Genomic DNA, 20,630 nt, shown 5'->3' on the forward strand with positions numbered 1-20,630 from the left:
AACGCTTGTATTAATGCTAGCGACTTGGATGATGTATTATCCTTTAATAATCTCTCTTCAGTTCCGACAAGTGCTCCCCGGAATCTACAGGTATACAACGCGACGTCCAACAGCTTAACTGTAAAATGGGATCCTGCCAAAGGAAGAGTCCAGCGATACAAGATTGTCTACCAACCTACAACTGCAGATGCTTTGGAACAAACGGTAATTCCCTTTTAAAACATGGATTTTCTTGATTTTTTATTTTTATTTTCTAGATGTGGGAAAAAACGTCTAGGTGATCTGAGAGTTGCTTTCATTTTGGGCCATTGCCAATCTTTTTTTAAAATCAGGTCTCCCATCATTATATCATTTCTGTTAGCTATTAGAATGAGATTTTATCAAAACATTATACCGTGTTTCCCCGAAAATAAGCCCTACCCCGAAAATAAGCCCTAGCATGATTTTCGAGGTAGGTCTTAATATAAGCCCTACCCCTGAAAATAAGCCCTAGTTGTAGGCAGCCTGCTTCCCCCACCCTGCTGTGCAGCCGAACCCCCGCTGACCCTCCATCCTTCCCTCCCAACCGATCCCCACCGACTGTGACCATAAATACCTTCCATCTCTAAGATGTCCAAGTAGGCCTCTTCTTCCTCCTCCTTTCTTCAGGTTGCCTTGTTTCTTCACAAAGTGGTGGGCATTGGTTCCTACACGCTGCCTATGGCTGACCCAGAAGCCTTTCCTCTGATGTCAGAGGGAAGCCCTTCCCCACCCTTCCCTCTGACATCAAGAGGGAAGGCTTCTCGGTCAGCTGCGGGCAGCGTGTAGGAACCACTGTCTGCAGCTTTGTGAAGAAACAAGTGTGGCTTGAAGAAAGGAGGAGGAGGAGGCCTACTTGGACATCTTAGAGATGGTCAGAACACAGGTACACACTCGCAGGAGGGGGCACAAAATTGGGACAGAATGGAATGAGAGGGAGGGGCGTGTTGGGCATAGGAGCCAAATTTTCAAAATGAAAGGGGGGTGCTTAATCTTCGCCCCCCCAGACCCCACCTCATAATAATAACACTAATTGTAATGCCATTTTTTCCATTCATTTTTCATATGTACACAAAATATAATCATATTAACAATACATAATGGTTAACCACAAAATTAAACTACATAAAGCACACTGTATGGTGCTTCTCAACATTCATTCCTACTAGAAAACCCAGCCTTGGTCACACATGTAGAACACAGATAAATGCTATGCAAATAGAGGACCACAAACTAAAAATCCTAATATATACAAATGAAACCCTAAGATGCCAGACTCTGCATGCAGTACACAATCAGAGAAATAGAAACAAATGCATTTCTTCCTGAACAGTACAAAATATAGTCAGCAGATGTAAATATTCAAAACCGCCATATTTCAATCACTAAATTGAAAATAAAATCATTTTTCCTGCCTTAGTTGCATGGTAATTTTATTTTTCTAATCATCTTTTCCCAGACTCTGGTTGAACTTCCTTCTGTCTGTGCTCTTAACTGTGTTTCAAGGGCCACCTTATCCATTTGCTTGTTTTCTTTCCTTCTTCACTTTCTTCCCTACATCCATCTTTGGCATTAACTTTTAATATTCAACTTTCTTCAATTTTTCTGCTTCCTTCTCAAATATATCTACTGTTGCATGTCTTCCCTACCCGTCTATCCACGTACACTATCTCCTTCCTCTCTCTTCCCTTCCCCTCCCCTCCATCCATGTATACCATTTCCTCCCTCTTTCTTTTCTCCTATTCCTATTTTTTTTAAATAGCATTTCTTGCATATCTCTTTCCATCCCTATGTACAATCTCCTCCCTCAGTCTCCCCCTCTGTCTTTCTCCTCTCTTTCCCACAGTCTAGCATCTCTCTCCCCTCCTTCCTTTCCCTCCTCCCCCTTTGTAGTCTCATATCCCCCTTTCCTTTTCTTCCCCTTCTCACCTACCTCTCTCTCCTCCTTCCATTCCCTGGTCTGGCATCTCTCCTTCCCTCTCCTTCCAGTAGTCTGACATTTCTCTCCTTCCCTTTCTTTCTTCTTGTGGCCCGGTATCTCCTTTTCTCTCCTTCCTGCTCCCTACCATGGTCTGGCTCCTTTGTCCTCCCCTGGAGGTCTGTCATCTCTTTCTTTTTTTCCCTCTCCATCCACGCAGTGCAGCATTTCTCTAATTACCACCCCCTGCCCTTCACGATCCCCCAGCATCCCCCCCCCTGGATCTGGGGATGGTAGGTTCCATCGCTGCATCTACTCTTGCGCTCTTTGGGTCGCTGGCAGCGTGAGTGAAATAAACACACTATCTTTGGCAGCCTGGAAGCTTTCCCTATGCTACTGCTTCATGCCTAAGCAGGGACAGGAAACAGTAGCAGAGGGAATGATTCCAGGCTGCAGAAGGCAGCATGTTTACTTCAATCATGCTGCCGGTGGCTTGACAAGGGAAAGAGAAGCTGTAGCGATGGATCCTACCATCTCCAGATCCACCATCTCTCCTTTTCTCTTCTCAACTATCCTTTCATCCAACATCCAAAAGAAACTCAGTGACTCGACATGTACACGTTTTGGCCAAGATGGCCTGCCTCAGGAGTCTTGAAAGTCTCGTGGGTGATATGAATAAATTGGTCCACTAAAGAACATACACTCAAATCATGGGTGCAGAATTATGGATGGTTAGAATCTCTGAAGTGAATGCTGGGAACCCTGACGAAATTGACTTGGTCCCAGCATTCACTTCAGAGATTCTAATCATCCATAATTCTGCACCCACGATTTAAGTGTATGTTCTTTAGCTGAAACATGTACATGTCGAGTCATTGAGTTTCTTTTGGATGAATAAAAGGACATTTTTGCAATACACTTGAGTCCACCAGTCTGTATAGGACATTTCCACTTCTTGTTTTGTGATCTTGTGTTTGTGGATTTGACTTTCCTTTTTGATTCTTGTCAGCCCACTGCAGGCCACTGTACTAACCATTAAGCTACTCCTCTAATTCTAGCCTCATTAAGTAATACAGGATAATTTGCAATCTAGTAAGTAAATAGCATTTTCCACCGAGGGAGGAAATAATTAGCATAGCTGACGAATACTGTCATAGTGCCTGGCTTGGATGCTCTAATGATATAATTTAACTTCATTTGTTGGAATGGCCTGATATTAATGCTGCATGTTTCAATAGTATATCTTTGAGATATACTTCTTGTTGGTGCAGCCAGATAGGACGTCACATGCCAGATGACACTTAATCCTGCTTTATTGGGGCAGTAGTCTTTGCAAAGTGTCCTGTGTAATGTACATGTCATCTCTTGAGATGAAAAGCTTTTAGATGTTCACTTTAGGGACAGAATGCAACGAAATATTGAAAATATGTGTAGAATATGGTGCAGATAAAAAGAAGAAACTGTCATCCACCATTCTTTAAGTGCATACAAGCTGCCTTTTCCAAGTTTAGTTCATTGCCATCAAGCCCAGGGTCAGTGGCCATGGAGACACTTTGGTGAAAGCTATAGTTCCTTTCTCTGTGAGCTGTAAAAATAGAGAATGCTGATCATGGAATTAAAACACTCAGAGCAGCCCTAGAACCAGTTATCATGGTACCAGAGTAGGAATTCTCAACCCAGCTCTTAAGACATACCTAGCTAGTCAGATTTCAGGATGCCCCCAATGAATTTGCATGAGATAGAGTCGCATGCCTTGGAGGCAGTGCACATTCAGGGCCTGAATCTACATATGGTACCTAGCGGTTAAGCACTGACTATTGCGGCGCTAAACACAATTCAATAAAAGTGAGGCGAACCAACGAAGTGGCCTTAGGTGTCCTAATTTTAGGCTTACTCTATTTATGCAAGGGTTTGCTTGGTCTAAATGTGTGCACTTAGGTTAGGTGCCTATTTATTTATTCAAATTTCTACACTGTTCTCCCAAGGAGCTCAGTTTACATGAATTTATTCAGGGTCAAAAGGAGCAGTGTGGGTTTGAACCCACAACCTCAGGCTGCAGAGGCTGGAACTTTAACCACTGTAGCCACACTCCTACTGGTGCCTTAGTCCAAAACAGGTACCAACATGCAAAACACACCCATGATCTGCCCCTCCCCCAAAACCATGCGTACTTTGTGATAGGTGTCTTGGAGTGTCTTGAAGAATCTATTAAATACAACCTTTAGAGGCCCCTCCGCAATCCGTCTATGCTCCCTCAGTATCATAGGATGTATCTCATCAACCCCATGGCTTTATCTGCATTCAGCTTTGCAAGTTGTTCATAAACATTTTCTTCTGTGGAATTTATACCATCTCTGTATGTAGCATGGAATGTTGTTACTCTTTGGGTTTTGGCCAGGTACTAGGGACCTGGATTGCCCACCTTGAGGACGGGCTACTGGGCTTAATGGACCATTAGTCTGACCCAGTATGGCTGTTCTTATGCTCTTACATGTGCCATTGTAACATCACTGATGAGGTTGGCTCTGAGGCACTGTGGAATGAGGCATTATGACATCACAATCTCAGCTCTGGAATGTTGCTCTCATTAGGGTTCCAGAATCTTGCTATTCTTTGAGATGCTGGAATGTTGCTACTCCTTGGGTTTTGGTCAGGCACTATTGACCTGGATTGGCCACCGTGAGAACCATTGGTCTGACCCAGTAAGGCTATTCTTATGTATCTTTGTGAATCATCTGCAGACCGCTCTCCGCCCACTTACTAAGCCATTGCCTATCATTATCATCCTTTGTATTACCAGTAAATGAACATGGATGCTTATAGGGGGTGAGGAATAGTTATCTAATATAATAAAGAGCTAGCCGCGCATGCGCACTCCTATTTGCGTGTTCCGTGCGCATGTAGGTCTGTGGCCGTAGGAGTGCGCATGCGCGCTAATACGTCACCACCCGATTGCCTCCACAAGCCGGACCGCAGCCAGATGCCGATCTCCGTTCCTCCTGCCGCCGCCGATCTCCGTTCCTCCTTTGCCGCCCACCCCTTCTCTTCCCGCGGGCCCGAATGGCGATTCCAGCAGCGTGTGCATCAGTCTTCACACGCTGCTTCGAGCCCTTCTACTGCCCTGATTTGCTCTGCCGCATTTCTGATAATGTCATCAGGGACGTGCCAGATTAAATCAGGGCAGTAGAAGGACCCGAACCAGCGTGTGGAGACTGATGCAAGCGCTGCTGGAATCACCACGTTTGTAGTCCGGACCACGGGAAGGGAAAGGGGGGGGGGTAGAGGAAATGCTAATGCTGCTGCACAGGGAACTGGGGGGGGGAGGGAAATGGAGGGGGAGGGAATGCTGCTTTGGACAGACAGACAGAGAGAGGAAGGGAAACACAAAGAAAATAAGAAAGACACAGGGGCAGGTGCACAGGGAACTGGTGTGGGGGGAGGGAATGGAGGGGGATGGAATGCTGCTTTGGACAGACAGAGGGAGGAAGGGAGACAGAAAGAAAAGAAGAAAGACACAGGGGCAGGGAGATACACATAAAGACAGACAGGCAAAGGGGGCCAGGGACAGAGACAGACAGATAGGACAGTGGGAGCCGCGTCAGGAGGGGTGCGGGATGCAGTAGTGGGAACTTTTCCAATGGGTGCAACTGGGCGGCTGTCAGGAACCTCTGATCAGGGGAAGAGCAAGGTAAGAGTATCATAGGGATAAGAAGGAGGAGGGGGGATAAAAAAGGAAGGGATGCCTACTGCTGGACAGGGGGAGAAGGAAAGAGATGCTGATGGACAGGGGGGTGAAGAAAAAGGAACGGAGGACTAATGTTGGACAGGGGGAGAAGGAAAGAGGTGCTGCTAGACAAGGGGGAGGTAAAACAAAGGGAGAAGGTCTGCTGCTGCATAAGGAGAGCAGTGAAAGGGTGGTGGTGGACACAGGGGAGGTAAAAGGAAGGGAAAATGGACACGGGGAGCAGGCAAGGGGTGGTGATGGATAGTCAAGGAAAAAGAAAGGCAGAAAGAAAGAAAGCGGCTAAGGAGAGAGAGAGAAAGAAATAAAGACAGACACACACACATATGTTCTAGCACCCGTTAATGTAAGGGGCTTAAAGACTAGTTATTGTATAAGTGTTGAGTGTGATGTCCCAGTTGATTAATCATAAGATTGTTTTTTGACTTTTGGTTCTATGACACGAACTTGACCAGCAAAAATGTTACCAGAAAAAAGTATGCACAAGCTTCTGGAGGAAAAGTCCATAGTCTGCTATTGAGACAGACATGGGGGAAGCCACTGATTGCTCTGGGATCAGTAGCATGGAATGTTGCTATTATTTGGGTTCTGCCAGGTATCTGTGACCTGGATTGGCCACTGTGGAAACAGGATACTGGGCGAGATGGATCATTGGTCTGACTCAGTATGGTTATTCTTATGTTATGTTCTTATAGTCTGGAGGAATACCCAATAATATTCTAAATTCGAGGAAAGCTTCCAAGCCCATAGTTATAGCATCATACAAAATACATCTTGAGGATCAAAGATATTAACTGAATTGCTATAATATGACATCTTTTCATATGGTTGTAAATGAACATTATATTATATTAATAATCGTGCAGTTCTTTTTCCAACATTTTCTTAAGGCAGCTCCTTACCAAAATAAGGTTTGACTTAGAGATATGTTACTTATACAAAGATTTAAACCACAGGTCTGCAAAACTGCTGAGACGAATAAAAAGCCGCACATCTGTCATCATTTATCCCATTGCATTTTTTTCCCTAATCCTTAACTCAGGCCCGTAAAGGGTGACATTATATTATCAAACTTCTAAAGAATGCTGAAATTCATCTTTCTTTAAACAAATATATCTCTATCGTGTTTAAATTTCACTTCCTTAATTAATAACGGCGCTCCCAAGTGCTTCAGACATGGTGTTTTGGTCCAACGTAAGCTGAAGTATTACCACCTAACGAAATCAGTAGGTCACAGAGCAAGGAAAAGCTAATATATAAGATTATCAAATTTCTTTTACTGCATAACATCATGAAACTAGTTTAAGAGATAATGAGCTAAAAGGAGTTAAGACTAAAGCACTTTTGCATTAGTCATGCCATGCCAATATGGTTTTCATAGAGGTCATATGTTGAGTTTCTGCTTTTGTCTGCCCTGGATGCTGATCGGCAAGTTTAAATCGCTGACATTGGTTCATTGTGATTTTTATTACGAGATACCTTGTCAGCATTTGACTATAACATTCTGCTTGTTTGTCGTAGGTGGTTAGGCGTGGGCCCAGAAGCCAGAGATTGGTTGGGTCTTATCTTGCTGATTGTGTCCAACAAGAAGGATTGAGAACAGGGTCTCAGGGGAAATTCTTTGAGGGCTGACATTCCTCGTGGGTCTGCCTAATCAATTCTGTTTAATATTTATTGATAGCTACTTGGTTAGAGATTGGGGAGGAGGCACAGGATGCCTTTCTGTATGTAAGCCGATTAATTTAGTTGGTTTTTCCTCTTTAAACAAAGATGGCAGAAACATTCTTTTATAAAATTTCAACTTAGAGCTTCTGATCTAAATGTTCATTCAAATAACTCTAAGATAAATGTCATTAGTTCGACTCTTGCTTCATACATTTACATGCTATCTTTGCCGAAGACCTCAGAAGCACCCCCCCAGTCTTTCATGGGGAGAATTATGTGTTAAATCCTCACTGGTCACAGCTTAAAGATTTGCATTTTGTTTGTTCTCAAGATCTATACTTAAATAATTTTTATATAAATTAAGTTAAAATTTTATATTTTTACTTATCTTAGCAGTAGTCAACTTTAATTACATATTGGTGGACTTAGCGTTAGGACCCGACATGTTTCTCACTAGCTTCGTCAGGGATCCACCCTAAAATGAATAACATAAAGATGATTTAAATATTTTAATGCAATTCCTACTACTTCATCAATTTTGAGAATACATAAGCTAAGAGTTAAATTTTAACCTACCAATGCCGCTGTCATCCGACTCTCATAATGTGTTCAATAAGATGGCGGCTGCGGCATTGTCGTCTACAAAGCCCATCATGGCCTAACTACCTAACTGCTCAATTTTTGCTCTCGTCGCCAAGCCGCTCCACATGTTACTGATCATTTTATACCTACCCTTCAGTCAAAGGCTGTACTCAGAAAAGATTTATTAACCGACTCTTATCATTCCAAGCCGCCTCCAGGGATCCTAAACTGGGCCAAATGGTTAGAATATCAACATCATATATGCATTTTAGAAAGCTATTTAAAACCCATCTGTTCTCAAAATTCTTGTAATCCCTTCAAAGCAGCATACTGATGTGACTATTAACCCCTGAAAAAGTCTTAAAGCCACGAGTACCTTCCGTCTTCCCATCTTCCTCCTCACTCCCCGAATATACCTGATCTACTCTCTACTTTCTATGGAAATGACCAGAGATCTTCTTTTTTAACCCACTTTCTATAACTCTTTTGTAATCCGCCTTGAACCACAAGGTAATGGCGGAATAGAAATCTCTAATGTAATGTAATGTAATTAACTCATTGATGCCAATATTCTATCTATTGTAGCTCACTGACAATGGTCAGCCCATCTCTTTTGTAAACTGCATAGAACCGAAAGGCTTTTGCGGTATATAAATAAAGATTTATGTTATGTAATGCAGCATGGCTTAATTCTTGAAGGGCTGCTTTCACCATGTGACAATGTCACCTACCCATTCTCTGTGGATTGTTCTGTCATGCACCTCTGCTTATACCAAACCAAGGTCCAATTGGGTCAGACCAATGGTCCATCAAGCCTAGTAGCTACTTGTGTGCTAATGTTAATTTCTCTATTCTGGTTAATCAATTTGCCGTCCACACCATTCCAAGACAGCCCAAGTTATACTCTGATACTGTCAAAAGCTTTCTGGAAATCTACAAAGCAATTGTAAATCTTACTGTTCTTTTGTGTGTGTGTGTGTCTTTTCTGTATTTAGGGCTCCTTTTATGAAGCCACGGTAGCGGTTTAACGCATATAATAGCGCGCGCTAACCCGCCGGACGTGCTAGCTGCTACCGCCTCCTCTTAAGCAGGCGGTAGTTTTTCGGCTAGCATGGGGGTTAGCGCGTGATTAAAAGTCACGCTCGTTAAAGCTGCTACTGCGGCTTCGTAAAAGGAGCCCTTAATCTTGGAGCCAATATCTCAACTTGGTCCTAGAGTACCCCTTTGCTAGTCAGGTTTTCAGGATATCCACAGTGAAGGCACTATGACAGTATTCGTCAGCTAAGCTAATTATTTCCTCCCTCAATGGAAAATGCTATTTACATTACATTACATTACATTACATTAATGACTTCTATTCCGCCTGTAACTTGCAGTTCTAAGCGGATTACATCAAAAAGATAACTGGACATTTCCAGGAAGAGGAATACAATTAAAGACGTTGGGCCTAATACATCAAAACGATACTTACTAGATGGCAAATTATCCTGTATTACTTAATGAGGCTAGAATTAGAGGAGTAGCTTAATGGTTAGTACAGTGGCCTGCAGTGGACTGACGGTCTATAGAGAATCAAACAGGAAAGTCAAATCCACAAACACAAGATCACAAAACAAGAAGTGGAAATGTCCTATACAGACTGGTGGACTCAAGTGTATTGCAAAAATGTCCTTTTATTCATCCAAAAGAAACTCATTGACTCGACATGATTTGCTTATACTGCCTCCATTATATGCAAATTTCTTTCATGCATATTCATTGTGAAAAACCTGACTGGCAAGAGGGTACTCCAGGACCGAGTTGGGAAACACTTGTACAGTGCTTCTATCTATCTGTTGGTATGCAGCCAAGAAAGGAGTTGAACCTCATTCACTTGATTCTGCCTCAAAGGGTCAAATATCTGAGTATCAACTGTGGACACATGGAATTGCAGACCTGGATTTCTGCAACCCAATCCTGATACATTATTGGACACGAAGCGATGATTTCACTTGGTAGTATAAGGCAGTGGTTCCCAACCCTGTCCCGGAGGACCACCAGGCCAGTCGGGTTTTAGGGATAGCCCTAATGAATATTCCTGTCACTTTCGTTATATGCAAATCTCTCACATGCATATCATAGGGCTATCCCAAAAACCCGACTGGCCTGGTGGTCCTCCAGGACAGGGTTGAGAACCACTGGTATAAGGGACTACAGATAGCATTGAATTGGGATGTACACTTCTCCTTCCATATTTGCTGTGATAGGGGATTAACAGACCTGTGAATACAGAAAAACCGCGAATAACTTCTTCATATGTTATTCGCTGTTTTCTATTAAAAACCATCGTGAATATATTGAAATTGTGAATAACATGGTGGGAGACCTGGCCTGTTCCTGAAGGAGAGGCAAAACACGGTGAAGAAAGTACCGGGAATCAGTGATTTTCTCTGTAAACGCTTGGAATCAGCGATTTCTCTATGCAAGCTGATGTAATTGGTGGTGGGGGGGGAGGAGCCAGCAAGCTAAAAACCGTGAATAATCGACACCGTGATTACTGAAACCGCGAATACGGAGGGAGAAGTGTAAGTTCAACCACGGGATGGTCCATAAAAGTTTCCCTCCTGGAGCTGGGTAACTTGGCAACTCTGCAGCAGTGATCCAAGAACCAAAGAAGCTGTGCAAATCATTTTCACCCCACATTGCCTCTGGTACAAATTAGAGGTGCCAAGAGACTGTATAATTCAGATACAAGTATTTACAAGGTTTTACATGTGAGAAAAGCTTCACAAATGGAGGCAGCAAAATAATAATAGTAATAAAAAAAAAAAAATCAGTTTCTTTGGTGTTTATGAAAGGATATAGACAGAGAGAAGGCAGTATTAGGACAATATTCAAGGAATTTATTCAAGAAACTTGAATACAGAAGTTGGGTAAATTCCCCAGGCAGAAAGCTTTCCTTTGTTTTTTTATGCACAAAGAGCGAAGAGAGAGGGGGGACATGATTGAGACCTTTAAATATATCACGGGGCGTATAGAGGTGAAAGATGATATCTTCAGTCTTACAGGGCCCTCAGTAACCAGAGGACACTCGCTGAAAATCAGGGGAGGGAAATTTCAAGGTGATGCTAGGAAGTACTTCTTCACCGAAAGGGTGGTCGATCATTGGAACGAGCTGCCTCAGCAGGTGATTGAGGCCAACAGCGTGTCAGATTTTAAGAGAAAATGGGATATTCATGTGGGATCTATAGGGGAGTAAGAATCAGGGAGTGGGTCATTGGTATGGGCAGACTCGATGGGCTATGGCCCTTTTCTGCCGTCAATTTCTATGTTTCTAAAGGCGCTTTCGTAGCAGTGGACTTTCAAAGGGAATCTATGGCATACCATGTTGCAGAGAAAGAGTGTGTGAGAATGAACTTTGCAGGTAGTAAATATGCAGTGTATCACTAGATTTTTTTTTTTTTTTCCCCTTTTGCGTCCTCCACAATTGTGTTAGAGAAAAACATATTTTACTGTACTCATTTGTTTGCAGACTACAGTCGGAGGAAGAATGAGCAGTGTGGTACTGCAAAAGTTACAACCTGACACACCATATACGATAGCTGTTGCATCTATTTACACAGACGGCGAAGGAGGATGGATTACAGGCAGCGGAAAGACCAGTACGTCCAGCTGTTTCTTTTCCCTTTAATGGCTGTCCCTCATTCACCTGAATCCGTACATCTGTCCAATACTGTTCTGTGTTCATTTCAGTGCCGGTGGCGTGACGAGGGTTTGAGGCTCCCAGGGCGGTGCTGGCACCCCTCCCATGCTCTCTTTTCCGCCCTCTTGCACTTTCTCCCAGCCCCCCCGCCACGGGCGCACCCCTTCCCTATCCCGTACCTCTTTTAACGTCCCCGGCGCGAGCAGCGCCGCCAACTTGCTGCCCACATCGGCATCGGCTCTCCCTCTGACGTCACTTTCTAGGCGCGGGACCTGGAAGTGGCGTCGGAGGGAGAGCTGACGCTGAGCACAAGCAGATGGTTGGAGTTGCTGCTCGTGCTTGTGAAGAGATAGAGGTACGGTGGAGAGGAAGGGAAGGCGTGCGATGGGTGGGGGGGAGAGAGAGGAGAGGGGGGAGAAGTGCCAGTGCCCTCACCAAGACGGTGCCTGGGGCGGCCCACCGCCCCGCCCACTGCTCAGTGCTTTGTATTTAGTTATGGGAAACAGAACGGTATTGCTTCCCAACAAAATCTTGATTAAAATCTCATTTATTTTCATTGGTGAACCCAATTGCATAATTCCTCTGTTATCTTTCATCCAGGTCAATTTTTTTTTTTTTAAATCACAGTTTCCTATCGTAAAGCACATGTGGGTAGGGCACCACACAAATACAATCGTCAGTGAATTAAACACTGGAAAATTATCAAGAATAATCGTCAGCCGTTGGTGTTTTCTTAAGTGCTGACTGCTGCCGGCTAAATTAGAGCTGATACTTAGTGGCGCTCTGTGGTGTAATAAGGGAAGCTAAGATCAGCCGTTGACACAGTGTAAGCAAAACATGGCCCACCTCATGCTATTTCTCCAAGTCCACACTAAGCACCTTTTTGGATATGGGCTGTTGCAGCCGGTTTTAAGAAAGGTTTGGACAAGTTCCGGGAGGAAAAGTCCATAGTCTGTTATTGAGAAAGACATGGGGGAAGCCACTGCTTGCCCTGTATCGGTAGCATGGAATATTGCTACTCCTTGGGTTTTGGCCAGGTACTAGTGACCTGGATTGGCCACCGTGAGAACGGGCTACTGGGCTTGATGGACCATTGGTCTGACCCAGTAAGGCTATTCTTATGTTCTTATGTTTTTCAAAAATGTGTGTTTCGTGAGTATTTTCCTAACAATCCCCCCCTCCCTCCCCTTTTTATGCGTTAGGCTTTTTTATTGCCAGGCATGGCGATCTTAGCTATGAGGCTTATAGGACTTCTATGAGTGTTGGAGCCAATACTGCGGCGGCCAGCAATAAAAAAAAAAAAAAAAGCCCAGCGCGGTTTTGTAAAAGGAGGCCAATATTTGAAGCCTAAAAAGAGTTAGGCGAATCACTGGCCGAGTGGCTCATGTGAAACTAGTCACCACCAAGGCTTCTGAAGATTATATCCTGCATGAAGACCGTAGCTTTGCTGTTTGTAAAGGCGTAGCGGTGCTGTTCCTAATCACACATTGAGCGCTGACCACATGGTAGTTAGTTGAAGGCATAGGCCTCCCCTGGCGAAATCTCTTGATTCTTGCCTCCAGGATCGTAAAGCTGCATCACTCAAACGGCATCGCCGCTGTGTGATTGCCAAGAGGGCACAATAAATAGTGTGATTTTCACCTCCTAACTACAGTTTTCGGCATATTTCAGAGCCACTCAGCACAGTAAGGAACCTCCGAGTGCACGACCCAACGACCAGCACATTGAATGCTCGCTGGGATCACGCAGAAGGAAATGTTCGTCAGTACAAAATCTTTTATGTACCCACAGCTGGCGGGGCAGAAGAAATGGTAATTATGCTTTTATTCTTATGGGTCAATATGTTTCGAATCCAACTATATATTGTTTAGGACGCCTCAGCCCCACCACTCCACCACTGCAATAGATTTATTATAACAGCGGGAAGGCTGGGTGGTGCCTCATCATCGGCAGTCCGTTTTTTACTTTTTTATTTTAATTTTATATTTAAACGTTTTACTGGTGAATCATAAATATTGATATCTTTAATGCAAATGCTAAATCTAGTAAAAGTATAAATATGCACTTATCTCAGCCACCTTGGGAGCCAGACCCGACATGTTTCGCACTGCACGAGTGCTGTTTCAAGGGTCTCCCGGGGCTGCCGCTGTGATTGCCATCACTGAAAAAACTAAAACAGGAGTCGGATGACAGCGGCAGCCCCGGGAGACCCTTGAAACAGCACTCGTGCAGTGCGAAACATGTCGGGTCTGGCTCCCAAGGTGGCTGAGATAAGTGCATATTTATACTTTTACTAGATTTAGCATTTGCATTAAAGATATCAATATTTATGATTCACCAGTAAAACGTTTAAATATAAAATTAAAATAAAAAAGTAAAAAACGGACTGCCGATGATGAGGCACCACACAGCCTTCCCACTGTTATAATAAATCTATTGCAGTGGTGGAGTGGTGGGGCTGAGGCGTCCTAAACAATATATAGTTGGATTCGAAACATATTGATCCAGTGGATACTTTTTCACATGCTATTGATTTATACTGGATTAAAGTTTTGTATAGAAAATTATAGCCAGTGATTATTAAGCTTTATTCTTATGGGTGCATTATTTAATTCCGATGATGTCCTGACGGAATAAAGTATTGTTTGATAGAGTTACTTTCACTTAGCACATTCACAGAGGCAGGACATTGGCATACTGTGAAAATGGGAGAGAACCTAAAGGTCCACACGGTGCACAGCCAAATCAGGGAATAAATGTCCAATAAAAATTTATTACAAAGAATTAAAAACCTGACCTGGCCATGTTTCAGTGATTAGGCTGTATCAAGGGTAAAAATCCAAGGTACAATACAAATACAAACTCATTTCCCCAAACCCTGACAGTTTCTTAATTTCTTAGCAAAATCTATAGCAGCCCAGTGGTTGAACTGCTGCCTCAGCACCCTGCAGTTGTGGGATCGATTCCAGTGCTGCTCCTTGTGACCCTGGGCAAGTCACTTCATCCTCCATTGCCCCAGGCACAAAATAAGTACCTGAATATGTGAAAACTGCTTTGAATGTGTGACCACAAAAAGGGGGTATACAAGTTTGAGAGCTAAGCTCATCATACATTCCTATCTGTTCCTCCTGATCCATCTTGGGTTTTTTGTTCATTCACCAGCAGTGCTAATGAATTCCAGGTGCTCAATTACCGTCACCTATGTTCGGCTTTCTCCACTACTCGGCCGATATTCGGCCCTATTAAACCAGCCGTGAATGCTCAGCTGACTAAATCTGAATATTCAGCGTGAGATAACTGGTTATCTCTGCTGGATATTCCTGGTTAGCGTCTCAAAGTTAACTGGCTATATTGCATGATAGCTGGTCATTTTCGGCACTCACCGGCCAAGTTTAGTGGCCAAATCTGGCCACACAAATAGCAGTCTTACCTCGAGCTATTATAAACTTAATTTGCTTGACTGTTGACTTGACCAGTTACGTTTATTCCAGCTAAAAAGAAACTGGATGTTTAATGCTGGTCACTGGAAACAGCCCAGCATTGAATATCTGTGGTCAGTGCTGACCACGGGAGTTAGCCAATCTGCCTCCCGCTGTCTGAATATTGGCACCCATGACTCTGATAGATACAGAGTTTGGAGTGATGCAGGACTGAGAGGGGACATGATCGAAACATTCAGGATATTGAAGGGAATTGACTTAGTAGAGAAAGAGAGATTGTTCACCCTCTCCAAGGTGGAGAGAACGAGAGGGCACTCTCTAAAGTTATTAGGGGATAGACTCCGTACAAATGTAAGGAAGTTCTTCTTCACCTAGAGAGTGGTAGAAATCTGGAACGCTCTTCTGGAGGCTGTTATAGGGGAAAACACCCTCCAAGGATTCAAGACAAAGTAAGAGGAGTTCCTGCTGAACCAGAACGTACGCAGGTAGGGCTAGTCTCAGTTAGGGCGCTGGTCTTTGACCAGAGGGCCGCCACGTAAGCGGACTGTTGGGCACGATGGACCACTGGTCTGACCCAACAGTGTCAATTCTTATGTTCTTATTCTAATAAAACTGGAGAATAATAATCACAATACTTTCCCCTTCCCCTTTGAAAGTTGCCATGTTGTTCATATGCTTGAAATATGTGGTCAGAATATTCCTTCTAGATGTGATTACAATGTTTTTTGTTTTTTTTAAAGTATTACTGTAAAGCACTTCAGAGTCCTTTTCAGACGTAAGGCTTTGTGTAACCCTAAATTATTATACTAGGAGCTAATAGAGCATCCCTATACCATTTAAAGATAGGCTGATGTTTATTAATGTTTTTTTAACTGGCTAATGCATTAACTTGTAATGTAATGTTTGTTACTTTCGTGTATGTATGAACTGTTACCCGCTTATTTGATAAGCGGGATAGAAAATTTTAAAATAAATAAATAAATTGGTATCTTTTCTATTCAGTCATTCAATAAATGGATCCAAGAAGGTGAGTGATGGTTTATGATGTGCTGGTAAAACTAAGCATGTTGATTAGATCCTCTGAAATATTGTTAGGTCATTCATATCCTTGCCTGTCAGAGCAATTTTATAACTGGGTGTCAACAGTTATGCACCAAGGGCTGGATTCACTAAACTCACCGATCGTGTCCCGACCAGTTTGCGAGCGTACCCCGACCCGATTCACTGACCTTCTGCCCGATCAATGTCTGAACCGATCCGATCCACCCATGCAAATGAGGGGAAATGGCATGCATAAGTAGGAAGCCATCGATTCACTAAACAGAAGAAACACCGATTGGGTTTGACGATCCGAAATAAAGCGAGTGCTGAGGACCAGTCGCTTCTGTCCTTGCCGACTCTCCTGCTCTCTGCAGTCCTGAAGTCCCGGTATCGAGGTTACAAAACAACCATCCAAATAAAAAAAAACAAACCCTGCCCTGCCGCCTATTCTCCCTCCAGTAAGTGAGCGAAGGAGACAGTCAGAAAAAAATATTCAGAGTGAGCGAAGGAGATGGCCAGTGCGAGCCCGTGTTTTTAACTCGCAGGTTTAAAGTGTGTTCTGTTCCTGTACAAGCGTGTTCTGTTCCATAATCTGGCTGCACAAATTGAAATGATTCCTTTTAAATATGTCCGCTCGTAAGGCCAGCCACAAATAGTAAAGTGCAGCCACCCCTCCCCCTTTATTTGACCTCGCTTGTGAGAAGAGGAAGCGCATACGCAAATCGCATCTGCAACCAACAAGGATAATCTGCACATGCGTCTCGATTGCTCTACAGCGATCTGTGGGATCGCTGTAGGGCGTGCGTTCGATCACATCATTTGCACGCTGAAGCTGTTGTGAATCGGTCGCTCGGCAAGACTCGGCCACGGATCGCCCAACAACGATCCCAATTGGTGAGTTTAGTAAATCCGGGCCCAAGTATGTATGCCAGAAGTGCCAAAATTGACAGTTACACGCATAGATGCAGGAGTCTACAAGGTGGCGTCTAAGTGCTATTGCACGTAACTGCAAGGAGGTCTATATGTGGTTGGGACATGGGTGGGCCCTGAGTGTGTCTCCAATTTATGCAAATAGACCAAGATTCTGTAAAAGACACCTAAGGTTAAACACCTAGATTGGCGCACCTGACTTAAAAAGCATAATCGGCATTAATAATGAGCAATTAGCAGCTCATAATTGGCAAAAATTAAAATTAACTGGATGATAGGCGCCTAGTCCAAGGTGCCAACCAGAAAATAGGCAGTTAGGGTGGATGGTGGGTGGATCTTGGGTGTGTTATGTGCGTATTTTGCATGTAGGTGCCTAAACTGTACTTAGGCACCGGTATTTAGGCTAAGAAAACCGTGGCATAAATAGGAAGCGCCTAAACTTAGGATACCTACAGGTATTTAAGTCCATTTTAGGTGCCGCTAGGTGCAATTCTTTAAACAGTGCCTAACTTAAGATTGACAAGTGATAAATGCTGCGTTCCTCGGTGCCTTTTACATAAGCAGGGCTGCGGAACCTAGGCTTATTCCAATTATTCCGAAAGCATCTGAAAACCTGGCTTTTCTCCAAAACGTAAATCTATCTATTTAAAATGTAAAGCTAGCTATCCTCTTCGTAACCTCTAATTTCTTATTATGTCCTTCCCTCATTTATTGAATTACCTGTAAACCGTGCCGAGCTCTATCTTTATAGAGATGATGCGGTATACAAACTTAAGGTTTAGTTTAGTTTAGTTTAGAATACTTTAAGTTGCCGACTATTGTTGTGCGACTATTTCTGTCTGCTATTGATCTAGTGTAAACGGTCGCTTCTAAATTTAGGCATGCCAATTCCAGTTTACGGTTGCATTTTATAATTCAAATGAACACAGAACAAATTGATGCACCATGTTATTCTAAGCAAGACCTCAAACACCCAAGACACTACTTAGATTTTATTTGTGTCCTTACTGGGGTGATGTGTTCATCATCGGTCTTATCTAGGCTTGAGTTATTACTCACAATATCAAAAGCAACGACTGTTGTATTGTGTATAAAAAAGCATTAAAGAAGAGCACTTAACTTAAGCCCGATGACCGCCCAACCGTTTCACTCAGGGTTTCCTCAGGGGCTATGTCTCTTCTATAAATTAGCACCTCCACTTTTTTTAGCTTATGAGGGGTAAGCAGTTCGCTCTTCTCACACCAGTTTTTGATACTGGGTGGCCGTCAGGCTTAAGTTAAATGCTCTTCTTTAATGCTTTTTGATACATAATACACCAGTCGTTGCTTTTGATATTGTGAGTAATAACTAGAGCCTAGATAAGACCGATGATGAACACATCACCCCAGTTCTCTGTTCATTTGAATTTTTATCTTTTTGAACAAATTGTTATTTTCCACATTTTGTTTGCATTTTATAATGACATCTTGGTGCAGAAATGCTTGTTATACATTAGAGCTGGCACTCAGTGTGGGGCATCTGCGTGCCAAACTGGTGGCACCAAGTTATAGAACTGCCACCTGTTTTGCCTATGAGTCTGAGATGCCTTAATAAGGAGTAACCTAAATTAATGCTTTCTGTTGCCATCCCAGATTGTCCCTGAAGCACACAGCCATGTTCCGTCCTTCTTTCTTCTGAGTCTGTCATCCTCATGATGTTCCAAGAAAAAACTGCTCCCTAAGATACGAACTAGGGATTACATATTTATATTCCCATATTCCATCCTTATATTCCCATATTCCATGTCCCATATTCCATCCTTCTTGCTTCTGAGTCTGTCATCCTCATGATGTTCCAAGAAAAAACTGCTCCCTAAAATAAGAACTAGGGATTACATATTTATATTCCCATATTCCATCCTTATATTCCCATATTCCATGTCCCATATTCCATCCTTCTTGCTTCTGAGTCTGTCATCCTCATGATGTTCCAAGAAAAAACTGCTCCCTAAGATACGAACTAGGGATTACATATTTATATTCCCATATTCCATCCTTATATTCCCATATTCCATGTCCCATATTCCATCCTTCTTTCTTCTGAGTCTGTCATCCTCATGATGTTCCAAGAAAAAACTGCTCCCTAAAATAAGAACTAGGGATTACATATTTATATTCCCATATTCCATGTTCCATATTCCATCCTTCTTGCTTCTGAGTCTGTCATCCTCATGATGTTCCAAGAAAAAACTGCTCCCTAAGATAAGAACTAGGGATTACATATTTATATTCCCATATTCCATGTTCCATATTCCATCCTTCTTGCTTCTGAGTCTGTCATCCTCATGATGTTCCAAGAAAAAACTGCTCCCTAAAATAAGAACTAGGGATTACATATTTATATTCCCATATTCCATGTTCCATATTCCATCCTTCTTGCTTCTGAGTCTGTCATCCTCATGATGTTCCAAGAAAAAACTGCTCCCTAAAATAAGAACTAGGGATTACATATTTATATTCCCATATTCCATCCTTATATTCCCATATTCCATGTCCCATATTCCATCCTTCTTGCTTCTGAGTCTGTCATCCTCATGATGTTCCAAGAAAAAACTGCTCCCTAAAATAAGAACTAGGGATTACATATTTATATTCCCATATTCCATCCTTATATTCCCATATTCCATGTCCCATATTCCATCCTTCTTGCTTCTGAGTCTGTCATCCTCATGATGTTCCAAGAAAAAACTGCTCCCTAAGATAAGAACTAGGGATTACATATTTATATTCCCATATTCCATCCTTATATTCCCATATTCCATGTCCCATATTCCATCCTTCTTGCTTCTGAGTCTGTCATCCTCATGATGTTCCAAGAAAAAACTGCTCCCTAAGATAAGAACTAGGGATTACATATTTATATTCCCATATTCCATCCTTATATTCCCATATTCCATGTCCCATATTCCATCCTTCTTTCTTCTGAGTCTGTCATCCTCATGATGTTCCAAGAAAAAACTGCTCCCTAAGATAAGAACTAGGGATTACATATTTATATTCCCATATTCCATCCTTATATTCCCATATTCCATGTCCCATATTCCATCCTTCTTTCTTCTGAGTCTGTCATCCTCATGATGTTCCAAGAAAAAACTGCTCCCTAAAATAAGAACTAGGGATTACATATTTATATTCCCATATTCCATCCTTATATTCCCATATTCCATGTCCCATATTCCATCCTTCTTTCTTCTGAGTCTGTCATCCTCATGATGTTCCAAGAAAAAACTGCTCCCTAAAATAAGAACTAGGGATTACATATTTATATTCCCATATTCCATGTTCCATATTCCATCCTTCTTGCTTCTGAGTCTGTCATCCTCATGATGTTCCAAGAAAAAACTGCTCCCTAAAATAAGAACTAGGGATTACATATTTATATTCCCATATTCCATGTTCCATATTCCATCCTTCTTGCTTCTGAGTCTGTCATCCTCATGATGTTCCAAGAAAAAACTGCTCCCTAAAATAAGAACTAGGGATTACATATTTATATTCCCATATTCCATCCTTATATTCCCATATTCCATGTCCCATATTCCATCCTTCTTGCTTCTGAGTCTGTCATCCTCAT

At 42.6% G+C, this 20,630-nt stretch overlaps 1 protein-coding gene across 3 annotated transcripts in view; it reads left to right on the top strand.

Annotated features, from left to right (window-relative positions):
- The window catches only part of COL12A1 (collagen type XII alpha 1 chain), a 413,394-nt gene that overhangs the window by 232,323 nt on the left and 160,441 nt on the right, over nt 1–20,630 (top strand). For all 3 annotated transcript variants that reach the window (XM_033936132.1, XM_033936135.1, XM_033936133.1), the window contains 3 exons: nt 62–204; nt 11,437–11,566; nt 13,279–13,418. In XM_033936132.1, the coding sequence (XP_033792023.1) occupies nt 62–204; nt 11,437–11,566; nt 13,279–13,418 (413 nt within the window). The remainder of the gene's footprint in view (nt 1–61; nt 205–11,436; nt 11,567–13,278; nt 13,419–20,630) is intronic.

The sequence above is a fragment of the Geotrypetes seraphini genome, chromosome 3 (assembly GCF_902459505.1).
Source record: "Geotrypetes seraphini chromosome 3, aGeoSer1.1, whole genome shotgun sequence".
NCBI classification, from domain to species: Eukaryota; Metazoa; Chordata; class Amphibia; order Gymnophiona; family Dermophiidae; genus Geotrypetes; species Geotrypetes seraphini.